The 23,261-nt window shown below is 34.9% G+C and overlaps 1 protein-coding gene across 1 annotated transcript in view; it reads left to right on the top strand.

The window, feature by feature from the left end:
* LOC145255644 (pre-rRNA 2'-O-ribose RNA methyltransferase FTSJ3-like) overlaps positions 1-23,261 on the top strand; it is a 113,939-nt gene that overhangs the window by 76,746 nt on the left and 13,932 nt on the right. The window contains exon 14 of the mRNA XM_080114184.1: positions 17,624-17,720. Coding sequence (XP_079970310.1) covers positions 17,624-17,720 — 97 coding nt within the window. The remainder of the gene's footprint in view (positions 1-17,623; positions 17,721-23,261) is intronic.

The following is a 23,261-nucleotide window of genomic DNA, read 5'->3' as shown; positions in this document are numbered from 1 at the left end:
CGCATTGAATTACAGGCTTGGTTCACCTGTAGTAATCTGTACCCTACCTGTCTGTCTCGTTACATATAAGACCTGTCTCTATATCTCAACAATATGAACACTAACAATATCTAGCATCTCACAACACTCAACAACATGAACATGCCTAATATGAACAGTCAATAACAAATATATAATATATGTCATCTTCTAAAATAACACTCAGTACGTAACATACGTACCAGTTATGGAATTAAGTTCTCATAAAAAAAATTTCACTTAATTTGAACAAGTTCTTTTTTTTATAGCAGAAAAACAATTTATAATAGCGAGCACAAGACACCCCTCTACCCTTCCTCGTGGTCTAAAAATACAAAACGAAAACGGCTGTCCAGACAGGAATTGCAGGGATCCAACGGACCGAAATATCTTGAAGTAGAAATATTGCAGTACAAAATATGATATATCTCCAAAAATAAAAGCAAAACCATACAAAAACTGCTAAATTCTGCGACTGGTAAAACCAAACAGGAAAACCATGTAATAAAAAAATTTTAAAAAAAGTTTATTGAACTTAAGCAGTCGGAGTCGAATAAAAACTGTCGAGTCTGACTCCGCTACCCTGTTGGAAATAGTCATAACGCTACGTCTAATTCAGAAACAAGTTCTTGAACAGTTGTGTGTGGATTGGCTTTGACTAGGGTTCTTAATTCATTGTTGTCAACATCCGATGGTCGACTGCTACGCTTATCTTCAAAACTCGTCACTGCCACTAAATTTTTTAAACCACCATTTTGTTGTGCTTCAGTAGTGGTTTCTGGGCCAAACGCTTCATTGATATCGTGAGCTGATTCAGCAGGTTTTCAGCTTTTCGGCCTAGCTTGAATTGAAATAAGAAAATTGTGCGAATTTGCTTTTTTTTTTTTTTTTTTTTTTTTTTTCATCTTGTATTTCAGCAGCTTTTCGGCCTAGCTTGAATTGAAATAAGAAAATTGTGCGAATTTGCTTTTTTTCATCTTGTATTCAACGTTCTGAAAAACAGACAATTATTTTAGAACGATGGTAATTTAAACGATTAGATAGAGCAAAAAACGCTCTTTAAAATGATATATAAAGTAAAGGTATTATAATAAAAACTTATTTGAAATCAAAATTCTGCAAGAACCTTTTCATCAACCTAATATAATTATTACTTACGTAATTGTATAATACTAGCGGGACCTATGGCAATTCCACAGCGGATTCTTTCATATGTAATACATTGATGTTGGCATTCTGTGGATGTTTAGCGTGAATGGAGATTTTTTCAAAGCTCGGAAGCCACTCGGGGATAAGGGTTATTGTGTGTACAGTAATCAATGAGATAGTATCGTAGTAATCATTAGTATTGGATATTTGATAGGGTGTCTTAAGAGAGCGGTTTGTCAGGAATTTGTTTATGTTGGACTTGAAGACATCCAAGTTGTAGTCAGGTGGGAAACAGGCAAACAAAAGAGAATTCCACAGTCGTGCACTTCTAAGAAAGAAGCTCTGCTCATGGAATCTATGTTTAGATTTAGGCACAGATAAAGAGTGGGGAAAATTAATGACAGTAGTTTCAGCTAGACGGGTGTTTTTCGTGAAAGATTGGAGAGGGGGGGACCATAGATTGGAGCTCAGACGAGCACTTGCCATGGAAATAACAATAAAACAAAGATAGGCTCGCAACGTCTGTTCTGTGGGAGAGAGGCTGCAGGGAAGAGAAAAGGGCATCCCCCACTAAGCCATGAAGTCTATTTTGTACTCTGTCAAGGCAGGATAGGCTACTTTAGCATCTCAAAGGAGAGAGAATCAGAGAAAACTTTTTCATTTATGGCCTTGGATGTGTTGCCATAGATGGTCGTGTCATCAGCATAGATGTCAACGAATGATTTAAGTAGATGTTTTGGGAGATCATTGATGTAGATCAGGAAGAGAGTTGGCTCTGGGATGGACCTCTGAGGGACTCCAGCATTAATACTGTGGGCCTCTGATTTCTGCCCATCAACCACTACTCTTATGAACCTATCGGAGAGAAATGATTTAATGATTGAGAAAACATTTCCAGTGATACCATAGCTGGAAATCTTGATATTATCTGGAAATGCCCTGATATTATTGTAGCTCTTTTGTTGAAACTGCGAAAGTATTTATCTAAGCTAGCAGGGATGCCCGGCGTAGCCTGGATGTAAAATACGCTTAAATATGATATTTTAATTTATGCAGATTTTGTATATATTATTATTATAGAGTCAATTTTCTATCACTTTTTATTATATATTATAATGTTGTGATTTCAAAAATAAAAAAAAAATATGTTCCTATGCCTTGGGTGCATCAGCTATAATTGAAACTGAAACCAAAACTTATGGAGAATTCTTGATAAAATTATTTATTACAAGAAATGGAAAGTCATAATCATTAAATGGCACTCGGAAGAAAAAAGATGTAAGCATGACACAAAATAACACCTGCTATCGTATTAATATATACATTATATTAATAATGTGCTCAATGTGAGTGATAAGACATGAATATGAAAAATATTGGATGAAAAAGCTTCTGTATAGATCAATAAAGCATAATATATTTAAAGCTGAAAAAGAATTACTTCATAATGATTTAAATATTTGTATTTGCTGTGTTAGATATGTTCATGAATGTTTCAAACTGTTGGCTCATTCAAATCCAAGGGACATAACTGCATTTTTGGAAAGCAGCTTATCTCTAAGGAAGTAACAAAACAAAGAGTTACTTTCCTTTTTAAATAAAAATTATTTTAAAGTGGTTTGTACCCACTTAACGATACAAAAAATTCAAATCGCTAGAGCTTTTACCTTTTTTGCCATTTGATTCACTCTGTTTTTTTCTCTTTCAACTTTTGTTTGGCTTTGATTCACCTCCTTTTTGGTCACCCCGATTTATCAGAGAGGGACCTATGTTTTTAGTGGCGTCCGTTAGTCCAGACGATTACCAGAAAACTGTCCATTAGTTTTTCCTGAAATTTTGCCACAAATTGTATTCCATTAAATAGATGTGCACAGTAAAATAAAATTTTTTGCGAAAATTCCCGTTGCGCCCCAGGATCTCAAGAGGTCAAAAATTGCCAAAAATGACACGTTTTGCCCCATAACTTTTCATCTATCCATTAGATTTTTCTGAAACTTGGCAAAAGTGTGGAGCCCATTGTTCTTTATATAAATCCAGTATAGATGACCCTGGCAAAATTCTGGTTCGCATCCCCGGGGACTTTTAGTGCTAAAAACGACCCTTTTTGTGGCTCATTTTCATTTTTCTCAACAAAAACTTGATATATCTGACTATATAGTGCTTATTCACAGTGGTCAACTCAAATATACATGTGTTAAGGCCTGAAACTGCACCGTTATCTGTTTACACCGGTGTCCCCAAGGGCCTATAAGGGGTCAAAAATGCCCCAAAATGGCACTTTTTGCCCTATAGCATTTGATCCATCCATTAGATTTTCCTGAAACTTGGCCAAAATGTGGAGGGCATTGTTCTTTGGCCCTTCACATTTCTCACATTCATCATTTCTTCACTATTTTTTGTGGCGTCATCTCACATGCAGCATTGGAGGGGGACCACGTACGCGCGGCTTGTTCTCATCTAAAATGTCAATTCAACTGATTTGTGAGTTGAGAAGGTGGAAGAATTTTGTTTCATGAATCAATAATCTTTTGTCTTTAAAACAATCAAGGGAAGTCATTTGGTATCAACAAAATAATAGTTCAACATTTCGTTTTATTGGTTCCTTGACAATAGGAGAGATTTCGCTCATTCATTTGTTTGCATTTTTCTCAATAATCACTCTTTCAATTTTTTTTTTTTTTAATTTTGCACAAACATTAGTCATGGTGAAATAAATTTTTCCGGGATAACTCTGGTTGCTCCACTAGGGGGCATTATAAGGGTAAAATTGCTCCCAAATTATTTATCCGTTCATTTGTGTGCACTTTACTCTATAACCATGACCTGGATTTCTTTTTTTTAAATTTTGTGCAATAAAAGTGAATTTTTCACTCGTGGTAAGAGACCTCGCATGCTTGGCTTGTTTTTTTTTTTTTTTTTTAAATATTTAACTAAGATCTGTATCATATTAGATAAAAATTGGTTATTCAACCATTTCTGGGGGAGAGAGGCAAAAAAGATGTGGAAGAAATGAAATTTAAATTGAAGATAACCATCTTATTTATAACATATGAAGTTATCTTAGTCAATTGTGAAAATCAGACCCAAAAGCCATCTGTCTGATATTGATATTTGGTGTAGACTAACCTTTTTTTTTTTTCCATTATGTTACTGTCACAAATATATTTTATTTTGCTTCAGTTTTTTTCTCAGAATACTTCTTAGGGTGGAGTCAAAAACGGATTAAATAGAAATTGTGTATTATTGAAATTTCCTTGAGTTCTTCAAAGATAAATATGTATTAATTGCACAACTTTAAGCATTTGTGTCTGTGTTTCTCTCCTCCATATACATTATTTCTTCATTATTAATCAATTAACATCAAGTAATAACTCAAAGTGTAAAATTTCTCATTTGAATTTTTTTTTTAAATATATATTTTCTTATAAAATGTGCATCTTAGTAGACCTAGATTGGTTATTGTACCATTCTTAGGGGGACAAAAAGATGCAACAATAAACAAGACATTGGAACTAAGAAACTTTTCCGTTTTTGGAAAGAAAGATTCCACATGTCTGACATCTCCCTCAACCTCACAATGCTGAGTAACTACAGCTACTATATATATTTATATATATATACACTAGCTGGCTGCTCAGCATTGCCCGGTCGTAAAATATGCTTAAATATGATATTTTGATTAATGCACATTTCGTATTTATCATTAAATTGGACCCAATATATAGTAATGATTTAAAAAGTTTAAAAAAAAAAAAAAAAAATGACTTGTGCGCCATCACCGAGAAAAATCAAAGCCAGAATGTTTAGCTTACAATTTATTTTTTTCCTTTGACGTTAATGCCTGAGCTATGAAGACAATTCTGCTGCAAGGCTAAAAATTAAAACATGAACCAATAGCTATTACATTACGCATGCATATCGCAATCCCGTCATTAGACCTTCTGGCAAATTCGTTTTTTTTTGTTTTTTTTTTTGTTTTTTTTTTACACTTTTGCACCGATTTTCCCTGGATAAAACCCAAATAGAAAGTTTTGCATGGGTTCGAATACCCTATGTATTAAGTTTCATGTCTGTAAACCAAAAAACTGACAGGAGTTTGGAGGGCAAAATTTTTTAAAGAAATATACATATTCATACATATATATATATATAGAAAGAGGTTTGTGTTTACTATAACCTTTTTGCACAAATATAAATCATGTAGAATATCTGCATGAATATAATTACATGTAATAGTTAACTAAAGATGATCATCCCATAAAAAAAACAAAAAAAACTAATAGGGAATTAATTAAAATGAATGTTTCAAAGAATATGCAAATTAGTTAGATCTGTTCCAGATGAATGCAATTCCATGATGCATATATAACGAAGTTGTATTTTTTTAAATAAATAGAAAAAAGGTGCTTTTAATATAAATATGAATACACAAAAAAAACAAAGAAATTATAGGCGTATAGATACATATATAGGAAGAGAGAGAATAAATGAAGAAGATAAAGAGTAAAGTTACATAGTAACTTTATTACATTATCGCGTCAATAAGGGTTACAGAAATAGGAATAAGAGAGAAACCTCTTTGAGCCATGAAATGCGGACAAACCAAAATTTAAAAGTGGGTTAAAATAACAATTATGAAATTTCTATATTCATTTATTTTAAAGTTTTAACAGAAAAAAAAATAAGTGGAAAATTCTTTTTCATTCAGATATGAGAGAAAGCTTTTGCACACACTTTTTAAAACAAATACCAACTTTGTGTGGTATTTGTTTGATTGTTTTTTTTTTCAATCCCTGGAAGACCAAGCTGTAACGAAATACAAATAGCAGCCGTAAAGGGAACAGCATCTATTCTTGAAAGAGCCCTCGGATATAAATTTAAATCATAACAGAATCAAGTGTTAGCTCCAGGAGTTAGCTCCCTTGATATCTTAAAACTTACTGAAGTAAAATAAAAAAAAATAAAAAAAAAATAAAAAAAAACACAGGATTGAATGCCTACTAGACACTCTTCTCGAGTATCTAAGGTCTCTCTACACAAAAGTTTATTAGAACAACCTGGCATGAAGATACTTTTCCCTAGAAGTAAACCCTGAAAAATATTCAAAATCACATTTCGTATTCGCAGCCCAAATAAGATCTAATTTCTCTGGCTAATCCACATTAGCTTTTATGAGGAATGGTGCATCTTCTCCAAGTGATGTTACCTCAAGTAACAGCACGAAGCTGGATACTCCACCAGACTAGATAAATTCATGTCCTGGAATCCAGTAAGACCAAGAGACCAAAATAAAAGATATACTACAACGTATGAAAATGGTTAATTGGGGAGAAGAAAATTATGTTCTCAATTTCTTTACTAATTCAGTGCTTGAGAGATAAAGAACTTTAATGGAACATTCGAATATCTATGTATCTCATGTAGAGTTCAAGAGTTAGCCCCAGGTTGTGGGCCCCTTGATTTCTGAGAACTTCGACTGAAGTAAAATAAAACAAAAAAAGTGGAATCTTAAGATCTCTATCATTCCAGTTTTGGGCTGGTGCATTTGCTATTAGTCTCTCATTCCTGGACAGGGTCCAAAAGAGACTCACCAACCTAATAGGTCTCGGACTGTCAGCTAGGTTTCAATCTCTGTCCCATCAATGAAATGTTGCATCTCTCTGCCTGTTTTACAAGTATTTTAATGGTAAATGCTCTGAACTACAAGCCCTTGTACCCCCTCAACATAAATAGTCCCGACAAACCCGACAAACAGCAAAATCCCACCACTACACAGTAGAAATCCCCAGATGCCAGAAAACTTTCTACTTTAATAGTTTCTTCCCCAGAACTGCTAGACTTTGGAATTCCCTTCTGGGTTCCTGCTTCCCCAACTGTACTGACATGCAGAAGTTCAAGTGTAATGTAAACAGACATCTTGCTGCTCAACTCCCTACATAGTATCCCTGCAATTTATGTCCGTGATAGTAGCCCCCTACATCAAAGTGGCACTGTGCCTTGTTTGGGTGGAAAATGCAACAACAAAATTTTTTTTTTTTTTTTAAATAGACTTATGAAGAAATTCAAAAACTATATCTGAGTTAACGAGTGAATGTTTGGCATCCAGTAGGATGCCTCATCCCCAGCTTGAACAAGCTAGTAAGAAAAATAAAAAAAAAAAGATACAACTGCCCTTTATATTATAGACTAGTGTTGGTGCCCAGTGTTGCCCAGGTGTTTTGGAAATGTAAAAGAAAATAAAAAGTTTTGGTAGGAAGTTAGGCTCCACCCTGCGGCTAAGGTGGAAAAAAAAGGGAAAAAAACCTGACATCTTACCACTCGGAAGCTTTGAGACCCCCCCCCCTCCCCAACACACTTCTCTTTAATGAAAGCCTGCGCCGAAGATATTTTTATCTGTTTAAATTTTAAGAAAGTAATATTAAAATGTCCAAATCTGCGTCTACCTTCATGGAGTATTGTTGTCACATCCGAGCTGGTGCATCTATCGCTACTCTTTCACTCTTAGACAGAGTCCAAAAGAGAGGTTCAAATTCAGTAGGTCCCCGCACTGTTAGCCAAGCTTCAACCTCTGTCCTATCTCCACAATGTCACATATCACTGTGATTGTTTTACAAGTACTTTAATGGAATGCGCTCTGATGAACCCGTCGCGCTTGTGCCCCCCTGGAAATACATAACCCAACGAGCCGCAAAATCACACCCTTTCACTGTTGAGGTCCTTAGATGCCGGAAAGCTTTCTACTCTAATAGTTTCTTCTCTTGGGCTTCTAGATTTTGGAATTCCTTCCTTCTCTGACTGTACTAATCTACTGAAGTTTTAATATAATGGGAATAGACATCTCACTGCTCAACTCCCCACAATTTCATGGTCCCAAATTTGAAGCTCCTTTTTGTTTTTTATGAGTAAATCAGGGTGATTGCATTTCAATCATGTTTTTGCAGTCGTTGTATTCAAATTTGACCCGGAGTGGTAGTACCTGTTAGGGTCCCAACTATGGGTTAAATAGAATCTGACTTAAAAAAAATATACTCCATTAAAATCATTCCTCAAAATAACTAGATTCGGCATTAAAGAACCTGAAAAAGGTTGATATGCCGTAAAACAAAAACAACCAACCAACCAACCAACCAACCTACTTAACAGGTCCTGGATATGACCTTAAACTATATCCGATGGTGAGGCCCCAGCTTGCGGGCTTTGGGGAATGTGGAGCCATCCTTTAATTGTCATTGCTCCCAGGTCCACTCTGACCTGGAGTGGTAGTACCTGTTAGGGTCCAAACTATGGCTTAAGATAAAAACTGACTTGAAAAAAAAATATATATTCTACTAAAAAAATTTTCTTCAAAATTAAATAACCTTAAAAAGGTTTATATGCTGTAAAACAACCAACCAACCTACTTAACAATAGAGGCTGATTTCGCCAACTACACAACAAAAGGCGACTCCGTCCTCTACATAGTCTCTCATGCTAAATGTAGTCATTTGGTAATCGGGCTTTCGAGCTGGTCAAAAATGCCTTCGTGGGCTGAATTCAGCCTGCGGAATATGTTGCTGACCCTTGGCCTATAAGTCGGATGTTTCTTTATTTTTAAATTTGAAGAAATTAAATTTTTCTCTATAAATTGCGCATCTTAGTAGACCTAGATTGGTTTTTCTACCATTTTTAGGGGGATAAAAAGAGGCAACAGTAAAGAGACATTTGGACTAAGAAAACTTTCCATTTATCTTTTGGAAAGAAACATTCCACATATCTGACATCATAAATGAAAAAATTTAAATTTACTTTAACTACAGTTACAATAATTAAAAAGATAAATCCGTGTGTGTGTGTGTGCCATATTTATATCCGAGAGATGGACAAAGTGAAAAGTCAGACTAGTTTGTTGAATCGGTCCAAATTAATAGATTGAACTATAAAATTTCATTATTTTAAAAATTTGAAGAAATTAATATTTTCTCTATAAAATTGTGCATCCTAGTAGACCTAGATTGGTTATTCTACCATTTTTAGGGGGACAAAAAGATGCTACAGTAAAAAGACATTTGGACTAAAAAGAACTTTTTAATTCTTCTCTTGGAAAGAAGGATCCAACATGTCTGACATCAGAAATAAAGAAATTTAAATTGAAAAAAAAAAAATTTTTTTTTTCCAAGTTTTGCTACTTAAGCCTCAAGTGAAATGTGTCGGTTCAAAATAAAATAATAGGAAGACCTGTGAATATACTTAGTGATCAGTGAAAAATAATATTGTACACCAAAAATTAGAGAAAATAAGTGAATAGATTTTAATAAAAAAAAAAAAAATTGCTTTACTATTCTTATAAGGTACTTGTGTTATATACTCGGTTGTATTTTTAGAAGGGTACCAAATATGTGCGTATGTTATATAGTGGTGGTATTAAGATGACGTATATTCTGTATTGTTGTTGTTGTTCGTCTTAGGAATGTCTTAGTGAGATATCTAGAGACAGGGTACACACTTCTATTGGAGCACCAGCCTGTAATTCACTAAAAGGAGATTTATGAATATCTTGATAGATAGACCGAGAGATAGTGCGTTTGACATTTACATTTTGACAGTTGTGCATATAATATAAACACGTTACCTTTCTCGTTGTAATGATGAACACAGAAGACGCAGATATACACAAAGATGGTGACGTCCTTTATTTCATGACCGGTCCATGATTTCGATGGAGGAATTCAAAGTTTCTTTACAGGGTTATTTCTAAAACCCTCTCACTTCTAGAGGGTGTCTTGATTCTAACGGAGAATCGGTCTGAACCTCTCTGCTTCTCTCCGACTCTTCTCCCAGATTCCTCGACTGCATCTAAAAACTCTACCTATATTGAGAACTCGTCACGTCATCGCATGATTAAACATGTGCTCATAAAGCACGTTGGATGACATGCGTCACGTTGCCAAACTTGACATGACCCCGAGTTCAGTAACCTATTTTCCAAATAATATTTTTACAAAATATGTTTACAATTTCAATTGACGATTAAATTCCTTAACAGAAACAAATTTCATTATTACATTCCTTTTCCATATACAGATATGTAAGCTAAACAATTGCAATTCCTTATTTCAATAACATTCTGTATTTATTTTAACTTATGATTGGAATTTTCAATTCCAAATCTAGCTTCGCAAGTTCGAATCCTTGACTATCCTATTTCATATTTACATTTAACTAATTCCCTATTTTTTTACTTACATGAAAAGGGGACAGCCCCTTTATCATGTAACACTTGTACAGTTTAATCAAAACATTAAAAAATGAAAATATCGGAAAAAGGTTATATTGTATGTATCCGTTATGGAACGAAGTTTAAAAAAAAAAAAAATTTCACTTAATTTCATCAAGTAGTTTTTTTTTTTTTTTTTTTTTTTTTTTTACAGCGAAAAAAAAATTGTTATGATACTGAGCAAAGGGTTCCATTTTTAGGAAGAAAAGCTAGTATTAAAGATGGGGAGGGAATGTCTGCGCTTTAACTGGAGTTATCTCCCCGTGGCGCGTGTAACTAATTCTATAATGGCTGACTTCAATGCACTCTCATAAGAACGTGTTTTTCCGCTGTAAAAAAAACAAAAAACTACTCGATCAAATTAAATTAAATTTTCTTTTCGGAGATCTTCAGTCCAAAACGGATACGTACAATATAACCTTTTTTTTTTTTTTTTTCGATATTTTCATTTTTTAATGTCTTTATTAAACTGTACAAGTACCTCAAATAATATATATATAATTTGAGGAGTTAGAAGGAGAGAGTAAATTCAATTCTATAAGAGGAGACTTATCAGGATAATATAAAGCACAACAAATTTCAATGGAGCTTATATAGGAGACAGTACAAGTGGAAAATGAAGTCACCAAAACTATATATTCGTATATATATATATAATGATTCATTTATTTAATAAGGATATACATACATTTAGTTGGGATAAAGGGGACTCTTTATACCAAGGTATTTCGAAGCCTAATGCTTCTCATCAGAAGAGTAGAGAATAATACGCTCTGCTTTTATCTTATAGTTACCCCAAACAACATCAATAATTTTTTTTTTTTTTTTCTTTTTTTTTACATGGGGATCACCACTTATCAAGGCCCGGAAGCCACTCGGGATAAGGGTTATTTTGTGTACAATAATCAAAGGGATAATATCGTAGTAATAGTTGGTATGGGATATTTGATAAAGTGTCTTACTTAAGGGGCGATTAATCAGGAATTTGTTTATGTTGGACTTGAAGACGTCCAAGTTGTAGTCAGGTGGGAAACAGGCAAACGGAAGAGAATTCCACAGGCGTGCACTTCTCAGAAAAAAGCTATGTTCACGGAATCTACGTTTTGATTTAGGCACAGATAAAGAGTGGGGGAAATTACTGACAGTGGTTTTAGCTAGATGGGTGTTTATCATAAAGGATTGGCGAGGGGGGGAGATCGGAGCTCGGACGAGCACTTTCCATGGAAATAACCATAAAACAGGCTCGCAACGTCTGTTCTGTGGGAGAGAGGTTGCAGGGAAGAGAAGAGAGCATCCCCCACTAAGCCACAAAGTCTATTTTGTACTTTGTCAAGGCAGGATATGCTGTTTTTTGAAGCTCCAGCCAAGATGTGGCAGCAGTACTCCATCTTTGGACGTACTTGGCTTTTATAGAGATAGAGAATTGCATCAGTAATAAAATACCTTCTGGAGCGGTAGAAGAATCCCACCATTTTCCCAGTGGCCCGGGCAACAGACTTGATATGTGTTCCATTTCAGATCAGGAGTAAAGGTCAAACCCAGGAGCTTGTCAAAACATGAAGCCTCTCCAAGACGAGAGCCATCCATTTCAATTGATGCTAGATGAGGAACAGAGCGTTGATGATGTAAAGTTAGGAGCTTGGTTTTAGATGCATTAAAAGTAACCAGCCATCTCTTCCCCCACTGAACCACGCACTCAAGATCAGAGGAGAAGGAATCAGAGAGAGCTTTGTCATTTATGGCCTTTGATGTGTTGCCGTAGATGGTCGTGTCATCAGCATAGATGTCAACGAATGAATTATGTGTTTTGGGAGATCATTGATGTAGAACAGGAAGAGAGTTGGGCCCAGGATTGACCCCGGGGAGACTCCAGCATTAATACTGTGGGCCTCTGATTGCTGCCCATCAACCACTACTTTTATGAACCTATCAGAGATAAATGATTTAATTAATGAGAAAACATTTCCAGTTATACCGTAGCTGGAAATCTTGTGAAGTAGGCCCTTATGCCAAACCTTATCGAAGGCCTTTGATATGTCAAGAGCAATTGCCCTAGAAAGGAAGCCTTTGTCGAGAGATTCACTAATCCTATGGGATATAACTGTTAGCACATCAGCTGTAGATCTAGCAGAACGGAAACCATATTGCATGTCACTAAGAAGGTTATTTCTGCTGAGGTGGTTTTGACTACTTCTTTATTTAATATGGATTCCAGTAACTTACTCATGACACACAAGAGACTTATTGGTCTGTACTGAGAGGTAGATGACTTATCACCTGAGTTCTTAAATTCTTAAATACAGGGCATACTGACGAGGTTTTCCAGGGTATTGGAAAGCACTTCTCCTTAAAGCAACGCTTAAACAGTTTTGTAAGTATGGGAGCAAGTTCTGGTCGAAGCTTTTTCAACACTATAATTGGAATGCCGTCTGGGCCAGTTGCTTTACTGGAATCAAGGTTCTTGATTAGTTTGGCGACCTCGTGCACAGATATTTGTATGTTGGATAGTGTGTTGTCTGTTGTAGGAGGAAATATGGGGAGTTGATGGCCTTCGTCGCATAGGGTAGAATTAGCTGAAAAGTTCTCGGCGAATAGTTTGGCCTTGTCTGATGCTGATGAGATGACCTCAGGTCCGTTGATGATGATTGGGATAGAACGCACGCATCTGTTCAGGATCCTGTTTGCTATTTGCCAAAACTGGTGGGAACCAAGCCGCTGATCAGCTACTTTGGATTTGACGGACTGAGCATGTAGCTCTCTTGCATTTTTTTATTACTCTTTTACAGTGGTTGCTGGCAGTCCTGAAGGCAGCTTTAGTCTCAGTACATGTATTACGTTGGTAGCTATGGAAAAAGTGATTTCTGTGCGCGATGGCAGCAGCACATTCTGGGGAGAACTATGGCTGGCTGTTAGGTTTTTGTTGGAATTTTTTGGATGGTATGAATCTGTCTATGCCTACAATTAACCATTCGGTCAGATCTGATACTATAGAGGATACATCCTTTTTAAACATGGAATGCAGAGGTAGATCAGATATGAATAGACGGAAGCTATCCCAGTTAGCCATAGAGTATCGATGTACAGTACGGTGGAGGTAACTGAAGACTTATTGTATTCATTTTTATCTTAACTGATACAACTGTGTGATTGGAGGATCCCAGGAAAGATAGAACGGAACATAAACATGGCTCAGGGGAAGTTGTGAAAAAAATGTCTAGAAGTCTTGCATACTGACCAGTACTATCGGGCACACGGGTGGGATTTTATTGATTTATTTCATTCCTGATGAATCCCTCGCTAGATGTCACATCCCCATTATGTCACCTAGCATCTTCTCTACTCTTCTGATGAGAAGCATTAGGCTTCGAAATATCTTGGTATAAAGAGTCCCCTTTATCCCCCAACTATGTGTATGTATAACCTTATTAAATAGATGGATCATTCTATATATACAAATATATAGTTTTTGTGACTTCATTTTCCACTCTTATTGGCTCCTATAATATATATATATATATATATATATATAGTATGTATATATGTGTATATATATATATATATATATATATATATATACACATATATATATATATATATATATATAGAGTGAATAAGTGACAAAAGACTGTATTCCAATGTTCATGATGTTGACCATCTTATAATTTATTCCTTTAATTCAGTTGACATTCACAATTCTTGACAGTATCTGTTTTGTAGCGCAAAATCAATCATTTAATTATTATATCAATCAGTGAATCTATTTTGCCCTTAACTCCTCAGACGAAATAGCAACAATCAATCTATCAAAAGGAAATAAAGTGCGTTTTGACATGATTAGAATCCAAAAATTGGAAAAGAAGCTGTAAATACCTTATAACGTGTGTCTGACATCATTTTTGAATATAGGCTTTTGTCATTTATTCACTACATTGCTCGTTAATTACATTCTGATGAGAAGCATTAGGCTTCGAAATACCTTGGTATAAAGAGTCCCCTTTATCCCCCAACTAAATGTATGTATATCCTTATTAAATAAATGAATCATTTTATATATACGAATATATAGTTTTGGTGACTTCATTTTCCACTCTTATTGGCTCCTATATATATGTATACATCTGTATGTATATATATATATATATATATATATATATATATATATATATATATATATTAGATGATTCTGACATTTGGACTAAAAAACTTTCCCATTTCGCTCTAATAACAAAGAAGTGCCAGAAATTGTTTATGAGAGAAAGTTATGTCCTTTGAGTTTTATCAAAGATAAATACATGCATTAATTATGCAACTCCAAGTGCGTGTTTCTATCCTCCATATTTAACATACATTATTTCTTCATTAATAATCAATTAAGATCAAAGTGTAAAATTTCCTGTTAAAAATTAACAAAAAAATATTTTCTCTATAAATTGCGCATCTTAGTAGACCTAGATTGGTTATTTTACCATTTTTAGGGGGACAAAAAGATGCTACAGTAAAAAAGACATTTGAACTAAAAAAAAACTTTGCCTTTTTTTTTTTTTTTTTTATTAAAGAAAGGTCCAACATGTCTGACATCAGAAATATAGATTTAAAAGATAAAAAATCTTAGGCCAATTTAGCAAAACTCAATTTTAATTGTCTTCGAAAACCATTTTCATTAATAATTAATTTTCTATCTTATCGTTTTTCATAATTTTTGGATATGTTTGTTACTTTGACACGAAAATTAAGTAGATATCATTGGTTTTACTTGAAATTAATTATTTCGAATTGTTTATGAAAATAAGTTCTGTAAATACAGTGCATGTTTCTATCCTCCATATTAAACATGCATTATTTCTTCATTATTAATCAATTAACATCAAGTAATAACTCAAAGTGTAAAATTTCCGCTTAAAAATTTAAAAGAAAAAAAAAAAATTTCTCTATAAAATGTGCATCTTAGTAGACCTAGACTGGTTATTCTACCATTTTTAGGGGGACTAAAAGATGCTACAGCAAAAAGACATTTGAATTAAAAAGGACTTTTCATTTTTTGGAAAGAAAGATTCAACATGTCTGACATTAGAAATGAAGAAATAGTGACAAGATAAAAAAAACATTTTTGTGAATAAAATTAATAAAGGCCAATATTTTGAATTTATTAAATTTTATATGGCAAGGGAGGTTTCAAAAGTAAAGCCTTACAAATATATATATATATATAAAGCCTTACAAATATATATATATATATATATTTGTAAGGCTTTACTTTTGAAACCTCCCTTGCAATATAAAATTTAATAAATTCAATATATATATATCGATGTCTCCCTTCAGTCTTAAAAGACAAAGGATACTCCCTGTAGGGGCAGCTGCATGTGTAATTCCCCAACCACACCTCTCCTGAATCGGCATTGTTTGAATCCAGTGGCAAGGAAAAATCCAGGATGGCTGGAAACAATGCGAAAAACCACATACAGCACCTGGAAGTCCCAAATGGTCACCCATTTAATACTGACCAGGTTCAACATTGCTTCACTTCAGTGACCCAACAGGAGCCAGTGTGTCAATGTAACTATACCGTAATATATATAACTCAACTATTAAAATGGGGGGGTGGTACCATTAAAACAAACAACTTCTTGTACTTCAAAATTAGTTTTTCTACATAGTTACCACCATTCTCAATGCACTTTTAGTTGGGAATTCAATGATGCGTCTTTGCTTCTGACACAGGTCCATGACAGGGGTTGCTTTCTTGCAACAGAGATGAAACTTTCGGGTCACAAATGCATAAGTTCAATCATCATAACAATACAATTTGGAACATAACTCATATACTGAATCTTTTTGAAATCCAATATGGCAGCATAAGACATTTTCCCATGTGTGTTTTAAATCTGATTAAAACTACAATAAGTGCTTTTGTTTTGTTTTTATTTTTTAATTTTTGCAGACTTTACATATCTCCATTTTATTTTATCTTTTTTTTTTTGTGTGTTCTCCAAATTCTTTTTCATTCCTTATAAAGAAAGACTTTCCAACTTATATGTCTCTGAGTAGTTGTTTAGTGGTCTTTTGCTATTCAACGTAACCAGTGTAAAGATTACTTCGTCTTTTGGCGAGGAGCAAAGTGTAATATCTGTTTTGATACTATACTTCACTTTTTCTGTCCTCGGTCAGTGGAGGAGGAATCCTTCATGACCGAGACAATTTTACTTTTTGTTCCTATCCAATTTTTATTTTGGGGAAGCTGGATTTTTCTCACATTAAAACCAGCCTTGTGTCTAACGCTGCTTTCGTGGGGAGGGAAGTAAATAGGAACAAGTGTAAAGATGTATTTCATAAAAAAAATAAATGAATTGAAACTTGGTATGAATTAAATACATCTGGTTTTGGAATGATATACATATCTCCACAGATGTGTTTCGCCATATATGATGACTAGACCTCGTGAGATATGTGAGCGGGCGTTATAAAATATCTTAAATTATTTCAGAAAAAGTTCACAACAAACCAGATTGCAATCATTTTAGAATTATTTTAATTCTTTTTTGAAGAAAATTAAAATCTATTCATAAATTTTTTAAAATGTCTTTTTTTTTTTTATAGATTGTTGCAAGAAATGAAAAAAAAAAAAACCCAAAAAAACTTTGGACTCTTGTACCAGAGTGTGGATTAAAATAATTCCAAGACTATTGTAAACGGATTTACTATGAACATTGTTTGACAGGGGGTGGGGTGGGAGGTTGTTTAAAGCTATTTTAAAATGCATATATGCATTAGCTCTGTTTTTTTTTTTTATTATGGGAAGAGTGAGATTTTTTTTTTTTGTTTGCAAATTAAAACTGGTTTCAATTTTGGAAGCTCCATGTTAGAATGACAAATCTTTTCTTAGTGAATTGTAAATAATTAATATTTTATTTGTGTGTGTATATATATATATATATATATATATATATATATATATGATTACATAAATGTTAAATTGAATTTTAAAAAAATAATGCTGCAATATTTCAAGTTATAAATTTATTATATTTTTTACTAGAATTTCTTGTCCTTTTCTTTTCCATGTTTAAGCTTTACCATATTACTTTTCAGGCTTGTATTTTTCTATTGTAATCCATGATTTTTACAGGCTTCCAGTAAATTCACTTGTTCTTTGTTTAAATTCAAAGTATTTCTCATTTTTTTCTCTCATCTTTCTAATATCAGCTGCCCCTGAATTGGATGCTGAGGGTTTGGCTATTGCTGCCAAAATGGTACAATCCAAGAAACAGAAACGAGATATTGTAGAATTGGGATACAATAGGTAAGAACAAATATGCAATTCAAAATAACTTTATTTCAGTCACCTTTTTTTTTTTTTGCTTTGAGTTATCCCCCTTGCCGACTTTTATTTTCAGGTGATTATTTAATGTTTTACATGTTGCCAGGATTGGACTAAGTATATTTATTAAATTTAAAAAAAAAGCAGACGTTGATTTGTTAACGTAGATCTCTCGGCACCAAAGCGAACAGAATCTTGACTGTTGTTGAGGTGGCTTGTTTCCTCTTGGCTAAAGTATGTCTAGTCTAGTGTAGTTCTAGAAAGTCCACCAATCCAGGCTTTGCCTTTTCCTTTTCCTTTTGAAAAGAAATTAGTATATTGCTGATTGGGCTCCCCAGGCATTATTTTTATTTTTTTTTTTCATTTTTTTTTTATTTTTGCAGAAGAGGGTGCTCTTTCTCTAGGGCATTAGCTTTTCAATCCCATTTTCTAACCCTTGTGTCACATCATATCACTGTGTTAGGAAGATAAATATCCACCGTAGATGTTATTTGTGTATAACTTTGAAAATATCTTTATATGTTGGACTGTTTTTCATATTGAAGTTGGGAGAATCCTAAAACATGCCTCTCTGCACTATTTCAAGATACCGTATTGCATAAAATCATTGTATTTAATGTTTTCGTTAGAAAATCAAACAAAAAAATGAATAAAAATAGTTGAATCGTAAACATTTCATTGTTTTTAATTCTTTAATAGTTTAATTTTTTAACATTTTAATTTTTTAACATTTTAATTTTTTAACATTTTAATTTTTTAATTTGATCAATTTAAAAAAAAAAATTGAGGCAGATGCAAAGGGAAATAACTCTTCTATCTATAGATCTCTCGGCATCTTCCAAGTTTATCTTAACAAATCAACGTTTGCTTTTAAATGATGAGAAGCATTTCTCCAAACAAACACCCCGGATATCTTAGCACTAAGTGAGACTAACATACACTCCTCCATCCCCTCTAACTACTTTAACATGCCTGGATATCTCCCACTCTCCTGTAAGGACTCTGACAAACATATGCACGGGCTTGGAGTATATATTCGGAACACCCTCCCCTTGACTAGAGAAACTAAACTAGAATCGGACGATCAAGCTTTATGTGCTTTATAGACTTAACATGCAACATAACATTAGCTACTTTTATTTTCTCTACCGCTCTCCCTTGACCCAGGACTGTACCCTAATAAACAGTCTCTGACAGCATAGATACAGCACTTTCCCTCGACACTAGCGCACAAGTACGTGTTTGGTGACTTCAATGTTCATCACAGCAATTGGCTTGGATTTTCTACTCACACAGACACAGCTGGTATGACATCATATAACTTCTCTATATCTCATTCCTTATCACAGATGGTTACGTTTCCAACCTGTTTCCCAGACCAGCAAGAACAATACGCATCACTTCTAGATCTGTTTCTGACTACAGTTCCCGATGACTGTGTAACTAATGCCCACAGCCCACTTAGGAACGCCGATCATGCAGTGGTAATAGTTGAAATAGCCCTAAACTTTAGAGCCAAAACTGAAGAGCCACTGCTCAAAACAACGAGATATTATAAAAAGGCTGACTGGGAAGCCATCAGGGATCTCATCAGGGACGCCCCATGGCAAAATATCTTTTACTTCCTGCTGAACAGTGCGCAAATGAGGCCACTGAATGGTTCAAAACAGCAATTGAAGCACATGTCCCCACACGGAAATTTTATATCAAGCCCCACTCTCCCCAATGGTTTACTTCTACTTGTGCAGCCGCCATCGCGCAAAGGCAGCATGCGTACCGCAGATTTAACCAACATAAGTCCAGTTCAAACAGGCAGAAGTATATAGAATAAAGAAGTAACTGTAAGAAAGAAATAGCGACAGCTAAGAGAGAATTTACTGAAAACACCAAAAAATGTATCGAAGCACAGAAATTAGGGACCCGCGACTTCTGTAAAATCTACAACAGTGTAGTAAATAATGGGCAATCAACAATCCCCCCACTATCCAACAATCATGAGGTTGTTTGCTCTGCAACTGAGAAGGCTAACATGCTTGCCAGTCGGTTTGCCTCCAACTCCACACTGCACCCTGCCAACCACCCCCTCCCTGACTTTCCTTTGCGGACAGACGCCACACTAGACGATCTGAAAATAACTCCTTCTCAGGTGCATGCTATCATAAGAAATCTTGACACTGCAAAAGCATGTGGACCTGATCTCATCCCGGCTGTGCTATTAAAAAAGTGCTCTGCCGAAGTAACTCCAGTTCTCTCCAAACTTTACAACAAATGCCTTAATGAATCTTGCTTTCCTGCCTGCTGGAAAACTGCTTCTGTAGTACCAGTTTTCAAGAATTCTGGCGAAAGAACTGATCCAGTAAATTATCGCCCCATTAGCCTCCTCCCACTTTTCACCAAAATATTTGAGACAATAATTAACTAAGCTCTAGTCCATCACCTTACAGATGCTAAACTTCTGACTGACCAACAATATGGATTTAGACAAGCCCATTCAACAGCAGACATCCTAACTGTAATCTCAGAATGTACATACCAGTCACTGGACAAAGCGGGGGAGGGTAGAGCAGTAGCTCTAGATATATCTAAGGCTTTTGACAGGGTATGGCATGAAGGTCTTCTCAGGAAAATCAGATCATATGGTATCACTGGAAGGATACATGACATAATTAAATCCTTCTTAGATAAGAGAAAAATCCAGGTTGTCCTCGACGATCGTACATCTAAACAATACGATGTAAATGCGGGAGTGCCTCAGGGGTCTATCCTTGGACCTCTGTTATTCCTAATATTCATAAATGACCTCCCTGACAAAATTGTCTGTGAGATGGGTATATATGCTGACGACCCCACACTCTATAACAGACACGACAGGAAAACAAATGAACACATATCTAAAGAAATGACAGAAGCACTAGAGGATGACCTCCGATCTGTAGTGGAATGGGGACATAAATGGATGGTCACATTCAATGCTGCCAAGACTAAACTTGTTTCCTTCAATAATTACAAGAAACCTTCTCTACCACCAATAGCAATGCCCAATGACTTTATCTTAAAGTACATCCATTAAACTCCTCGGCCTAACGCTCTCAGGAAACATGAGTTGGAACAATTACATCGAGAGTATCGCCAGGACCGCTGCAAAGAAGGTAGATTCTCTCTACCATGCTAGAAAGATACTAACACCCGAAAGTATCTATACCTCTATAAGAACACCATTCGCCCACTTATGGAGTATTGTTGCCATATTTGGGCTGGTGCATCTACCACTAGTCCCTCGCTCCTAGACAAGGTTCAAAAGAGAGTTGCCAATCTGATAGGTCTTGAACTGTCATCTAAACTTCAGCCCCTGTCCCATCGACGAAATGTTGCATCCCTCTACCTTTTCTACAAGTACTTTAACTGTGAATGCTCTGACAAACTACAAGCACTTGTGCCCCCTCAACGTAAATACCCCCGACAAACCCGACAAGCAGCTAAATCCCATCCCTTCACAGTAGAGATCCCTAGATTTAAGAGAGCCTTCTACTTCAGTAGTTTCTTCCCTAGGGCAGCTAGACTTTGGAATTCCCTGCCGGGTCCCTGCTTCCCCAACTGTACTGACATACAGAAGTTCAAGTGCAACGTGAACAACATCTTGCTGCCCAACTCCCTGCACAGTACCCCTGATGTTCATGTCCCCCCTGATAGTAGCCCCCTACAACAAAATGGCAATATGCCTTGTTTGGGGTGAAAATGTAATAAAAAAAAAAAAAAAAAAAGATAGTTTTTTTACATTAGAAAAAAGTTATACTTTCACCCAAGGTAATGCCGAGTAGCCTTGCTAGTCTATTATATAAAAGACAATTGTGTGTGTTTGTCTACCTAAAAGTAAAAAAAACTTCAAAAGCAGCATCCACAAAGTTGGTCTCTTCTCGAATAATATCTGAAATGAATGATACAAATTATTGATTCTTTCGGAGTCAACTTTGCCAGGTTTCATCTAGGATAAATAAGTAAGGGTAGGGAGGACATTTATAGTGTTATTATCAGAAAAGAGAGGCGAACGATTTGCATTATTATTTTCGATGCATTTAAGTGAGAGGGGAATAGTTTGAGTGGGGGCGAAAGAGAAGTGGAAGACAGGAATGTAGAAAAAACGGAACTTAAAGATAGAAAGTTGGATTGAGATAGGCAGAGAAATACAAATTTTAAATATAAAGATTTTTAACCTATTATATTTTTTTATAGAGCCAGGTATTTTTATAAAGCTAGTGGATTAAAAAAAATTATCCACAATATTTGTTAATAATTGTAATTTTTTGGTCCTCCAATTTATCGGAGAGGGACCTATGTTTTCAATCGCGTCCGTTAGTCTGTACGATTGCTAGATAATGATCCATTAGTTTTTTCTGGAAATTTTGCCACAACTTGTATTTCATTAAATAGATGTGCACAGTAAAAAAATTTTTTGCAAGAATTCCTGTTGTGCTCCAGGGGCTCAAGAGGTAAGAAAAATGGCCAAAAATGACACGTTTTGCTCCATAATTTTTTATCCATCCATTAAATTTTTCTGAAACTTGGTAAAAATGTGGATCCCATTGTTCTTAATATAAATCCAGTAGGAGTGACCCTGGCAAAATTCTGGTTCGCGTCGCGAGGGACTTTTAGTGCTAAACGCCCCCTTTTTTTGTGGCTCTTTTTTTTTTCATATTTCTCAACAAAAACTTTGTCTGACTATATAGTGGTTTTTCACAGTCATTAACTCAAATATACATGTGTTAAGGCCTGAAACTGCACCGTTATCCATAATGGCCAAAAATGACATTTTTTGCCCCATAGCATTTGATCCATCCATTAGATTTTCCTGAAACTTGGCCAGAATGTGGAGGCCATTGTTCTTAATATAAATTCAGTATGGGTGATGCTGGCAAAATTCTGGTTCGCATCCCTCTGGAACTTTTAACATGCTTTTTTGGAGCTCTTTTATATATTACTCAAAAACTTGATATATATGTCTATGTAGTAGTTTTCCATGGTGCTGAATTCAAATATACATGTCTTAAGACATGAAACGGCACAGTTTCTCCATTTTCACTGGGATTCAGGGGTCACAAATGCCCCAAAATTGCAAAAAAATGACACTTTTTACCCCATAACTTTTACCCCATCCATTAGATTTTTCTGAAACTTGGCGAAAATATGAAGACAATGTTGGCTCTTCACACTTCTCACATTTTGTGGCATCATCTCACATGCAGCGCTGTTCTATTTGCTTTCTTTTTTTCATTTTCTTTCTTTTTTTTTTTTTTTTTTTTTTTTAAATCATCCAAATAAATTGCTTGTATATTTATATAGTTTCTACAGAATTAATGAAATCTTTTTGTGAAATATATTTAGAATATTTTTATTATATTGTTCTTAATCTGGTTGCCCATTTCACATTTTCTCGGAAACTACTGGGCTGATCTGGTTCAAATTTTGTATGGACCTTTGTTATAATAGTGCAGCAAACTAAATATTATGTTATCCATTCCATGCACA

The sequence above is a fragment of the Euprymna scolopes genome, chromosome 31 (genome assembly GCF_053919585.1).
Source record: "Euprymna scolopes isolate OS-2025 chromosome 31, ASM5391958v1, whole genome shotgun sequence".
NCBI lineage: Eukaryota > Metazoa > Mollusca > Cephalopoda > Sepiida > Sepiolidae > Euprymna > Euprymna scolopes.
This window is presented reverse-complemented; position numbering and strand designations above follow the sequence as displayed.